The 12,062-nt window shown below is 46.6% G+C and overlaps 1 protein-coding gene across 2 annotated transcripts in view; it reads right to left on the reverse strand.

Moving 5' to 3' along the window:
• The window catches only part of LOC147108550 (AP-1 complex subunit gamma-1-like), a 145,037-nt gene that overhangs the window by 28,609 nt on the left and 104,366 nt on the right, over positions 1–12,062 (reverse strand). For both annotated transcript variants that reach the window (XM_086005229.1, XM_086005228.1), the window contains exons 16-17: positions 3,285–3,412; positions 1,713–1,817 (exon numbers count right to left, since the gene is read on the reverse strand). In XM_086005229.1, coding sequence (XP_085861355.1) covers positions 1,713–1,817; positions 3,285–3,412 — 233 coding nt within the window. The remainder of the gene's footprint in view (positions 1–1,712; positions 1,818–3,284; positions 3,413–12,062) is intronic.

Below are 12,062 nucleotides of genomic sequence, written 5' to 3' on the forward strand. Positions count from 1 at the left end.
TCCCTGCATTTCTCTTGTAGTTGACGCGCGGTGAAGATCATATCCATTGTACCCCTTAGTGGACGGAATCTGCATTGCGATTCTGGGAGGAGCTCTTCAGCCACTGGGAGAAGGCGATTGAGGCGGATTCTTGCGATGACTTTCCCTGTGGCAGACAGCAGGGAGACTCCTCTGTAATTACCGCAATCGGACTGGTCACCTTTCTTGAAGGTGGGCACGATTACGGCGTCTGAGATCCCCTGGCATGCTCGACTCCTTCCAAATAAGAGAAATTAGTTCATGTATTCACGCCAATAGAGCTTCTCCGCCATGTTTTAGCGCCTTGGCGGGGATTCCACCTGCTCCTGAGGCCTTGTTGCTCTTCAGTTGTCGGATGGCCTTTTCAACCTCACGCCGGGCTGGGGTTATGCTGAGGTGGTGGCGGGTAGCATGCTGCAGGATGGAGTTGAGGACACGTGCATCGAGGACAGAGTCTCGGTTAAGGAGATCTTCGAAGTGCACGGACTGCCTCTCTGTCCTTGATGAGTACCCCTCCGTTCTTGGCCCGCAGTAGGGTAGGATCTTGTGTGCTTGGGCCGTAGGTGGTCTTGACTGCGCTAAAGAATCCGCGCACATCATGGTTGTCGGCTAGCTGCTGGATCTCCTGCACATTCTCCACCCACCATCTGTTCTTTAGGTTGCGAGTTTTTTGTTGGATCACAGCCTTCAGGCTTCTGTAGAGCTGCTTTCTTGCTCTCGTTGCGTAAAAACATGTTTCCTCATGTCGCCTTTGGTTCTTTTGTCAAGCACCTTAAATCTGTGCCCCCTCATTATCAACCCTTCAGCCATTGGAAACAGTTTCTCTTTATTTACTCTATCTAAATCCTTCATGATTTTAAACACCTCTATCAAATCTCCTCTTAGCCGTCTCTGCTCCAAGGAGAACAATCCTGAATGTTTTTGCAAATGAAATGACAAGTCAATTCCCATCACTTCATACTTATGTCACTTCTTACCTGGCAAACTCAAAGTACAGAAAGAAAGAAGCTGCTGTATTCACAGAATCACAGAAACCCCACAGTGCAGATAGAGGCCATTTCGGCCCATCGAGCCTGCACCGACACATATCCCACCCGATCCCCGTAACCCCTACACCAACACATATCCCACCCTATCCTCGTAACCCCACGTATTTAATCCCCCTAACACTAAGGGTCAATTTATCATAGCCAATCAACCTAACCCGCACATCTTTGGACTGTGGGAGGAAACCGGAGCACCCGGAGGAAACCCACGCAAACACGGGGAGAATGTGCAAACTCCACACAGACAGTCGCCCGAGGCCGGATTCGAACCCGGGTCCCTGGCGCTGTGAGGCAACAGTGCTAACCACTATGCCACCGTGCTGCCCATTTACAAAAGCTATTGACTTTCGACTGTCTCCTCTTGCTTGGGCATGGGCTTTTTGGGTTCAGTGGTCGTTTCTGGGTCCTAAGCCTCCTAGTGACAGACATTAACCTTTACACAGAGCATGGGCAGATGAACTACTTGCAGACTTCCACCAATGCCAGTCACCAAAGCGTGAACAAGAGCAGCTCAAGAGGCCTTCCCAAAATTGGGATTGGGAGCAGAGTCCATGAAGGATGATGGGGACGAGTTACACCCTACTCTTATGTTTCAACACATGCTCCAAGACTTCTCATTTCCACAGTAAAAAGTCTAGCCCCACTAACCTCATGTGGTCGAACCTCATGAAGAGTGCACTGTACTCCACTGCTCGTTGTTGAAGCTCCACATCTAAACTGCTTCCATAGATAGAAACCGCCTTCCTGATGCGACTGAAAGGATCATAGGTTGCAGTCAGTCAATGAGTGAAACATCTCATGACAAGCCTAGTGATCTGCATGAAATAAGCATTGGCAAGCAACACCTTCCAAAATAATTAGTGCTTGAAGGAACATTCCAGGATGTGGCATTTTTGGATGAACAACTCTTCTTCCCCCACCCAACTTACTCCCCATCTATCTTGAAAGTACCAACTCTCACTGGAGGTACAGTTCCACTGGCAGAACTCAGTATTGATAACTGTACCTCAGTAAGACCGCCTTCAGGATAGATGGGGAGAAAATTGGATGGGGGAGGGAGTTGTTCATCCAAAAATACCACATCCTGGACCAACTGAATCTGAACTTCCAGACATCTACACAGGCACCTGTCCTAGGGATCATTGGATGGCAACCAGGAGCAGGGACCTGGGCTGATATTTGCCTTCCCTAGACTCGTGCCCCAGAGGCCAACTGTAGTACCCCAGCCGCCAACAATAGATGAGATCAGCGAACTCAACACAGCCTGGGGATTGAATCTGGGAACCTCTGCTCTGTATAGTATTTTCTTATTTTTTTAAAATCTAAGTGTAGGTTAGTAATTCTGTAAATTTTCTCACCTCCATGGAGAGATGCCAGACTGGCCCTCATTGCAACTAGGCTCCTCTGGGCTACTCGTCACTGGTGGTATCACCCAGAGGCCTAGTGCTGACAAAATTTGATCTGCCTGGTTTCCATGAAGATGATAAAAATTACATTAAAAAAAAGGCAAATATTTTAACATGTAATACAAGTATAAAATGGGCAGTACTTTGAAGCAGTAGTACTTCAAGCTTTTATTATTCTCCTTTAATTAGTCAGGTCAGGTGCTAAAGCCTGTTACTGTAATAACAGTATATGGTACTACCTGTGATTGGTTAACCCCAGGTGCCGGTTAAGTAACCACGCCACTTCCAGAAAATGCCTACGACTTTGGGCGGATGAGCTCAGAGAGGAGGGCAGTGGGACCCTCGATGGAGAAAATACCATCAAAAGGACAATGAGCTAATCCATGAATTAGCCAACGGCATCCCCAACCTGCAAGCCATGACACAGCTGCAATACAGAACAAGCCACTGAAAGAGCAACAGTCCGAAACACACCAGGGTTCATGGCCCTACCTTAGGTGTGGAAACCAGTAAAGGGAGCTCAGACGACAATGATGATTATGAATTACTTAGGGATTCGATTACGGACTTGTGCAAATAACTTGGGGATAGGAAGAGGCATTTGGCGACTAACTCCTCCTTCCTGGGAAAAAGTGCCCCCTCAATAGGGACCAACAATTCACCAGATACATAAAGACTCACAGTATGGACGGATTTGTACTGAACCTCTCAGCCAAATCGCCACTCAGAGGATTTGCTGTCTCATAAAAATAAACCAGTTGATGTACGTTTTAGGAGGAGGAAGGGGCGAGATACCAACACACTTTCTACTTACTTTGTGCTGCTCTGCAGTCGTGTGCTAAGCTTCATAATGGCGGTCAGTGCGTATTCACGTGTTGTAAGTGCCGAGAGAGTGGAGTGCAGAATCTTTTCTAAAACATCCAACACTTCATCTTCTGTAACCTACATTGTAAAACAAGCAGCCGAGTACTGTTACCAAGACTGGAGATGCGGTGTGCCAACAGAGTGCTGAATGAAAGTCACAGGACTCAACCAATGCGCAAGAAAACTTGGCTTTTGCAAAATAGGCCATTTAACATTTGGAGAGAATATAGTCCATCAATGACAAGACACTGGAATCTAGCTCATAACTCCGGTTCCAAACTGCAGACTCTACATCATAAACATCCAATTCTAGCATTCTCCAACCTTAAACAAATCAAACTTACTAAATACAATTTATTTCATCATAGAACTTTTGACAATTCATTGCGGCTATTCTTTTTTTGTTTCGAACATACAAAAGTGACTGGCAAGAAAAGATCAGCCGGTCAACCCAGCCTGCTCCATACTCATGACGGCTGGAGCATCACGACCATTCAGTACATTACAGTACCAGACTGGTAGGTTGTGGGTCTATCCCAACTGCCTCATATTACTAAAGTCCTGATTTCAGGCTTAGTGCGGTGGAAACGTGGCAAGGGATGGTCGGGCGTTTTCAGCGAATGGGGGAAGAAAGAATGAGCCATAAGAAAGGAAGCAGAGAGAAAACAGGGAACTACAGACCAGTTAACCTGACATCAGTAGTAGGGAAAATGCTATTATTAAGGACGTGGTAACAGGGCACTTCGAAAATAATAATAGGATTGGGCAGAGTCAACATGGATTTATGAAAGGGAAATAGTGTTTGATGAGTTTTTTTAAGGTTGTAACTAGCAGAATAGATAAGGGGGAACCAGTGGATGTGGTGTATTGGGATTTTCAGAAGGCATTCAATAAGGTGCCACACAAGAGGTTATTAAACAAAATGAGGGCTCATGGAATTGGTGGTAATATACTAGCATGGATTGATGCCTGGTTAATTCACAGAAAACAGAGAGTAGGAATAAACGGGTCATTTTTGGGTTGGCAGGCTATAACTAGTGGGCACCGCAAGGATCAGTGCTTGGGCCTCAGCTATTCCTCAGCAAATGGCCTACTCCTGCTCCTATTTCTTATGTTCTTATCATCAGTCTGATCTTGAGCAACTCCTCCCAGCTGGCTCAGAAAAGCATTGATAGAAGGCCTGTGGGGTCAGGTCCTCCCACATCCACCACTCAAACGCTCAGCTACAGTTGATGACCAAGGGAGTTTAAAGCTCCATTTCACACAGGCTAGTTATGACTGCAGTGCTTTAAAAGATACTCAGCCTAGAGGCCATCTGCTTTCAGAAAAAATAACAATGTAAGGAATGGCTAACTGAAGGTCAGAATTTTAAAAATGCCAAAGGTGACTTGAATTAAACTCAGAATGAAGGAAAACAACCTTATAGATACACCCATAGCAAAACTAAATTACATTCAATCATAACTATGTTAATTAAAGCAGTACTGCACGGATGCTGCACAGATCTCGGTCAATGACCTAAGATATCCAGTGTAGTATGAATTCACAGGCCAGAAGGCCCAGGTTTGGTTCCTAGGCTGTGTTGAATCTGCTGATCTGAGTCAGGTCAGCAATTGGGAGAGCAAAAATTCACCTCAACATTCCAGAGCTAGAGAGAATTAAAAACCTGCCAGGATACCCACTCATCATCATTAACCAGTACCCCCTGCTAGGAAGTGGACATTGGGCCAAGAAAGGATTGGGCTTGGCTATGATGCTCTTCAGGGCCAAACTGACCGTTTGAACATCGGTCATGTGCTGGTGTTGATGGAACCGTCTCCCGACATGAATCAGCATCTTTGGGAGAGGAGGGAGAGAAATTACAGGAAAACAATCTTAAATTTAAAAAAATGTTCACAAATTAATCAAGAGGTATGAGCAACACTCCGGCTCCCAAATGTTGGAGATTGTTGGCAGGAAAGGTGGCAGCATAAGGAGCAAAATAATTCATTAAAAAACAATTAAGTGTTTTTGGGGAGAGAAAAGCACATAAGTATTAAAGTCTAAAATTGACCAAAAGAGTCTGATTATCACAAATTTAGCACAAGCAAATGTGCTGGGGGCGCTTTTAGCATTTGTGCGCTGTTTTTGAATGACTAGCATTAAGTGTTTGGACATTTTTAGCATGGTCTAAATACACCACATAAATTAATAACCAACCATGCACATTTTTCAAACTAACCGGTAATTAAGAATCTAAAAGTATGTGTCACAGCCAGTGTCCGTGGCCACAGAATTGTACAGAGGAGTGGTCTTCATAGAATCACAGACTTTTACTGAGTGCAGTAGAAACGTGGTACGGGATGGTTGGGCACTTTCAGCGAATGGGGGAAGAATGAGCCATAAGAAAGGAGGGAGAGAGAAAACAGGGAACAGCAGCAGTAGGGAAAATGCTAGAGTCTATTAGAAAGGATGTGATAACAGGTCACTTAGAAAATATCAACAGGATTAGACAGAGTCAACATGGATTTATGAAAGGGAAATTGTGTTTGGCAAACCTACTGGAGTTTTTTGAGGATGTAACTGGTAGAATAGATAAGGGAGAACCAGTGGATGTTGTTGTGTATGTACCTTTTAAGGGAATAACTGGTCTCAGACTGCAGTGCCGGCAGTGACCACCCCTGTATAAAAGGCCCTAGCAGGCTTCTGTAGTTTCAGTTTCCAGGTTGTCTCCATTCAGTAAAGACTTGTTATAATCAACTCCTGCAGTCTGTGTCTCAATTATACACGAACATAATACTGGCGACGAGTAAGAAACGAACTTACCTGCAACTCGGCAGCACCTCAGACGACGTTATTGAAGGTCGAAGCCAGAAGAAAGAAAAAAAAACAATAATCCAAAGAAACTCAAGAAACGGGCGTCGACTGTGGGCAACCGCCCTCCAAATCATCGAATTGAAAAATTGCCAGGCTTGGTCTCCAGTCTGTGGTTTCCCAGCTAATCGGGCTGGTGGCAGGTAGTGCACTGATCCTTCCTGGGCTGCGGCGGGCTAGAGCTCGATCGGGTGGCTCTGCAACGGGGCCGGGCAGCGAGTCGGGAAGCAAAGAGAGAGGGTGGAGCACACAGGGCGCGGCCGGTGCTTCGCAGCCGGGCAGTGTTCGGACCTAAGAAGAGGGAGGGAAGTGTCCCAGAGGGTCCGCTCCACAACGGGAATGGTTCTTCAATTAACGGAGCAAATACTGAAGCGCGATAGAAAAATAAAAATACCGCGGAGAGCGGCGTTGGCAGCAGCGATCGGGGAGGCGCGAAGACCATAGGGCGCTGCCATTACAGGATAGTAAAATAAATATAATCGCCAGCAACAGTGTTGGCAGCAGCGGCAGCGGCAGGAAAGCACAGGAGGCGCCATCTTAACTCGGCGGGGAAGGAGGAAAAGCGCGGGAGGCGCCATTTTGATCCATCGGGGACGAAGGCAAAGCGCGGGAGGCGCCATCTTAGATTTTCAAGATGCAAAAGACTGGCGATATCACTGCCTTCGATAATGCAATAGAAGACTGGACCACGTACGTGGAAAGAGTCGAGGTATATTGTGAGGCAAACGAAATAGCCGATGAGAAAAAGGCATCGGTATTGCTAAATTTAATGGGCGCAAGAACGTACGGCCTATTGCGGGACCTGATTACTCCAGCCAAACCGAAGGCGAAGAGTTTTAACGAAATTGTTGCTATCCTACAGGAACACCTAAATCCTACACCGCTGCTGATAGCAGAAAGATTTAAATTCCACAGGAGAAATTAGCTTAAAAATGAGAGCAATGCTGATTACCTTACGGAACTACGCAAGCTATCAAAGCACTGCCAGTTCAGAGCAGGACTGGCAGATACTTTACGGGACAAATTTGTCTGTGGACTCCTGAGTGAAGGGACCCATAAGAGGTTACTCTCAGAGAAAGAGCTGACGCTAGATAAGGCTTTCAGCGTGGCAGTATCGTACGAAGCAGCAGCAAGGGGAGCTGCAGAAATACAGCAAAAGCCACAGGAATACGGCACCCACGAAATGACACGGGGATTTGCAAAATGTTATCGCTGCGGCAGAACAAACCATGACCAGAAGGACTGCTGGTCCAAGGACAAAATATGCAGGCAATGCGGAAAGATGGGACACATTGCACGAGTTTGCAGGTCTGGGAAGAAGACCAACGACAACAAAAAGGCTACTAAGGAACCGTACAGGAAAGTACAAAAGATGACGGACAGTAGTTCCGAAGACCAGATGAGCGATAGTGAATCCGGGAACAAGAGACTAAGCTGTCTCAAACTCGACAACGTAATCGCAAAAGAGGATCACCGAACCATTTGGGTCACCCTCACGATAGCAGGGTCCCAAGTCAAAATGGAATTGGATACAGGATCAGCTCTAACCGTCATGAATCGACGAGACTACGAGCGGCTATTCTCACACATACCCTTGAGAGAGACATCCATTGTCTTGAGGACGTATACGGGGCAAAAAGTATGCCCCAGAGGAAAAATAAGGGTGCCTGTCGAATACAACGGCAAGAAAATACGGAAATTGTATCTCTACATTCTGCAAGATGGTGAACCACTGTTATTGGGACGTGAATGGATCAGAAAGATAAGTTTAGACTGGCTCTCCATTCAGGCACTGACGGTGGCTGGTAAAAAGGATGACGACGTCACTCCTGGACGATTGTCAACAATCTTAGCTGACGCCAAAGAGGTATTTCAACAAGAACTGGGCACTCTTAAAGGCGTAACCGCCTCGATAAAAAGAGAGGAGAGTGCAATTCCCAAGTTTTCAAAGCAAGACCGGTACCATATGCAATTCGCCCAGCCGTCGAGGCAGAGCTGGAGAATGCAGGCGTGTTATCTAAGGTAGACTGGAGCGAGTGGGCGACACCCATCGTTCCTGTCATGAAGAAAACGTTAAACAATAAGTCTGAGGAGCCAAGGAAGGTTCGCATCTGTGGGGACTTCAAGGTGACGGTGAACCCAGTCCTTCACAATAAAATATCCTCTTCCAAGGATAGAAGATATCTTCGCCTCACTATCTGGAGGGAAGCGTTTTACAAAAATTGACCTAGCACAAGCATATTTGCAGATGGAGGTTGAAGAATCCTCTAGGAAGTATCTCACGATAAACACTCACAAAGGTCTTTACCAGTATAATCGACTGGTATTCGCAGTAGCATCAGCTCCGGCGATATGGCAAAGAGCGATGGAACAAGTCCTGCAAGGGATTCCGGGGACTCAGTGTTACTTGGACGACATCCTAGTGACAGGTGAAGATGACAGTGAACACCTTGCCAACCTAGAGCAAGTGCTCACTAGACTACGTGAACATGGGCTTCGAGCCAATCGCCCCAAGTGCGAGTTTTTTTAAGAAACAGATATCGTATTGTGGCCACGTGATTGATGAAGAGGGGTTGCATAAGTCCCCTGACAAAATTGAAGCGGTAGTTAAGGCTCCAGCGCCTGAAAATGTGTCGCAACGGAGGTCATTCCTCGGATTGGTGAATTACTACCATAAGTTTTTGCCAAATTTGTCCACAATTCTGCATCCACTGAACGCCCTACTACGAACGGGAGTAGCTTGGAAATGGAGCGATGAATGTAAGTGGGCCTTTCAGAAGAGTAAGGACCTAATCACTTCAAGAGAAGTATTGGCTCACTACAACCCATCACTACCGATAAGACTGGCGTGTGATGCGTCTCCCTACGGCATTGGGGCGGTACTGTTACATAAATTCCTTGATGGTTCAGAGAGGCCGATAGCTTTTGCGTCACGCTCGTTAACTTCAGCCGAGCGTAACTACACCCAGATTGACAGAGAGGCCCTCAGCCTGGTGTGGGGGGTGAAGAAGTTCAATCACTACCTGCACGGTCAGAAATTTACTCTACCAACTGATCATCAACCTCTTGCCTCCATTTTCAACCCTCAGAAGGGCGTCCCGATAATGACAGCACAACGGCTACAGAGGTGGTCCCTTTTCCTAGGGGCACACCAATATGACATCGAGTACAAAGGAACTAAACAGCATGGGAATGCTGATGGATTGTCACGCCTACCGTTGCCAACGGTGGAAGTAGAACTGCCAGTGGATCCAGTGGAGTTATTCCACTCGACTATAGTCGAATGTCTCCCTGTGACGAATGCAAACATAGAAAAGGAAACACGAAATGACCCGACACTCTCCTGGGTCTTAGTGTTATATAGAGTTATACAGCACAGAAAGAGGCCCTTCGGCCCATCGTGTCTGCGCCGTCCATCAAGCCCTGTCCAATCTAATCCCATTTTCCAGCATTTGGTCCATAGCCTTGTATGCAATGGCATTTCAAGTGCTCATCCAAATGCTTCTTGAATGTTGTGAGGGTTCCTGCCTCTACCACCCTTTCAGGCAGTGAGTTCCAGACTCCAACCACCCTCTGGGTGAAAAAGTTCCTCCTCAAATCCCCTCTAAACCTCCTGCCCCTTACCTTGAATCTATGCCCCCTTGTTATTGACCCCCCTACTAAGGGGAAAAGTTCCTCTTCATCTACCCTATCTATGCCCCTCATCATTTTGTACACCTCAATCAGGTCCCCCCTCAGCCTTCTTTGCTCCAAGGAAAACAACCCCAGCCTGTTTAGTCTTTCTTCATAGCTGAGGCGCTCCATCCCAGGTAACATCCTGGTGAATCTTCTCTGCACCCTCTCCAAAGCAATCACATCCTTCCTATAGTGAGGCGACCAGAACTGCACACAGTACTCCAGCTGTGGCCTTACCAGCGTTTTGTACAGCTCCATCATAACCTCCCTGCTCTTATATTCTATGCCTCGGCTAATGAAGGCAAGTATCCCATATGCCTTTTTAACCACCTTATCTACCTGTTCCGCTGCCTTCAGGGATCTATGTACATGTACACCAAGGTCCCTCTGACCCTCTGTACTTCCTAGGGTCCTACCACTCATTGTGTATTCCCTTGCCTTATTTGTCCGTCCAAAATGCATCACCTCGCACTTTTCAGGGTTAAATTCCATTTGCCACTTTTCCGCCCATCTGACCAACCCGTTTATATCGTCCTGTAGCCTGAGGCTTTCCTCCTCGCAATTTACCACCCCACCAATTTTCGTGTCATCTGCGAACTTACTGATCATACCTTTTACATTCTCATCCAAATCATTTATGTAGATCACAAACAGCAAGGGACCCAGCACCGATCCCAGAGGTACCCCACTGGACACAGGCTTCCAGTCACAAAAGCAACCTTCGACCATCACCCTCTGCCTCCTGCCACTCAGCCAGTTTAGGATCCAACGTGCCAAGGCACCCTGGATCCCATGGGCTCTTACCTTCTTGACCAGTCTCCTATGCAGGACTTTGTCAAAAGCCTTGCTGAAGTCCATGTATACCACATCCACAGCATTTCCCTCATCCACACACCTAGTCACCCCCTCGAAAAATTCAATCAGATTGGTCAGACATGATTTACCCTTGACAAAGCCATGCTGACTATCCCCGATTAATCCTTGCCTCTCCAAGTGGAGACTAATTTTGTCCCTCAGAATTTTTTCCAATAATTTCCCTACCACAGATGTTAGGCTCACTGGCCTGTAATTCCCTGGTTTATCCCTGCTACCCTTCTTGAACAATGGTACTACGTTAGCTGTTCTCCAGTCCTCTGGTACGTCCCCTGTGGCCAGAGAGGTTCTGAAAATTTGTGTCAGAGCCCCTGCAATCTCCTCCTTTGCCTCACACAGCAGCCTGGGATACATCTCGTCTGGGCCTGGGGGTTTATCCACTTTTTAGCCTGCTAAAACCGCTAGTACCTCCTCCCTCTCGATGCTAATATGTTCAAGTATATCACAGTCCCCTTGCCCGATTTCTATGTCTACATCGTCTTTCTCCACAGTGAACACAGATGCAAAAAATTCATTTAAAACCCCGCCTACATCATCTGGCTCTACACACAGATTGCCACTTTGGTCCCTAATGGGCCCTACCCTTTCCCTGGTTATCCTCTTGCCCTTAATATACTTATAAAACAGCTTAGGATTTTCCTTTATTTTGCTCGCCAGTGTTATTTCATGGCCCCTCCTCGCTCCTTTTTTAAGTATGCCCCTGCACTTTTTATACTCCTCTAGGGCTTCCTCCATCTTTAGTTTTTGTAACTGCCAAAAGCCCCCCTTTTTTTCCCTAATGCATTTTTGTATATCCCTTGTCATCCAAGGTTCCCTTTGCTTGTTGGTCCCACCCTTGACCTTTACGGGAACATGTTGGCGTTGTACTCTCTCTATTTCCCTTCTGAAAGTCTCCCACTGCTTTGAAGTGGATTTTCCTATAAGTAGCTGCTCCCAGTCCACTTTGGCCAGATCCTGCCTTATCATATTAAAATCGGCCTTCCCCCAATTTAGAACCCTTATTTCCGGGCCATCTTTGTCTTTTTCCATGACCACCTTAAATCTCACCGAATTATGGTCACTGTTGCCAAAATGCTCTCCTACTGACACTTCCACCACTTGCCCGGCTACATTCCCTAGAATTAGGTCCAGTACCGCCCCCTCTCTTGTAGGACTTTCTACATGTTGGCTCAAAAAGCTCTCCTGGATGCACTTTAAGAATTCTGCACCCTCTAAGCCTTTCACACTCTGACTGTCCCAATTTATATTGGGGAAGTTGAAATCCCCCACTATTATTACCCTATTATTTTCGCACTTCTCTGAGATTTGCCTACATATCTGTTCCTCT

Source organism: Somniosus microcephalus, chromosome 13, assembly GCF_052327205.1.
Source record: "Somniosus microcephalus isolate GS21.2 chromosome 13, FLI_Smic_1.0, whole genome shotgun sequence".
In the NCBI taxonomy this organism is placed as follows: domain Eukaryota; kingdom Metazoa; phylum Chordata; class Chondrichthyes; order Squaliformes; family Somniosidae; genus Somniosus; species Somniosus microcephalus.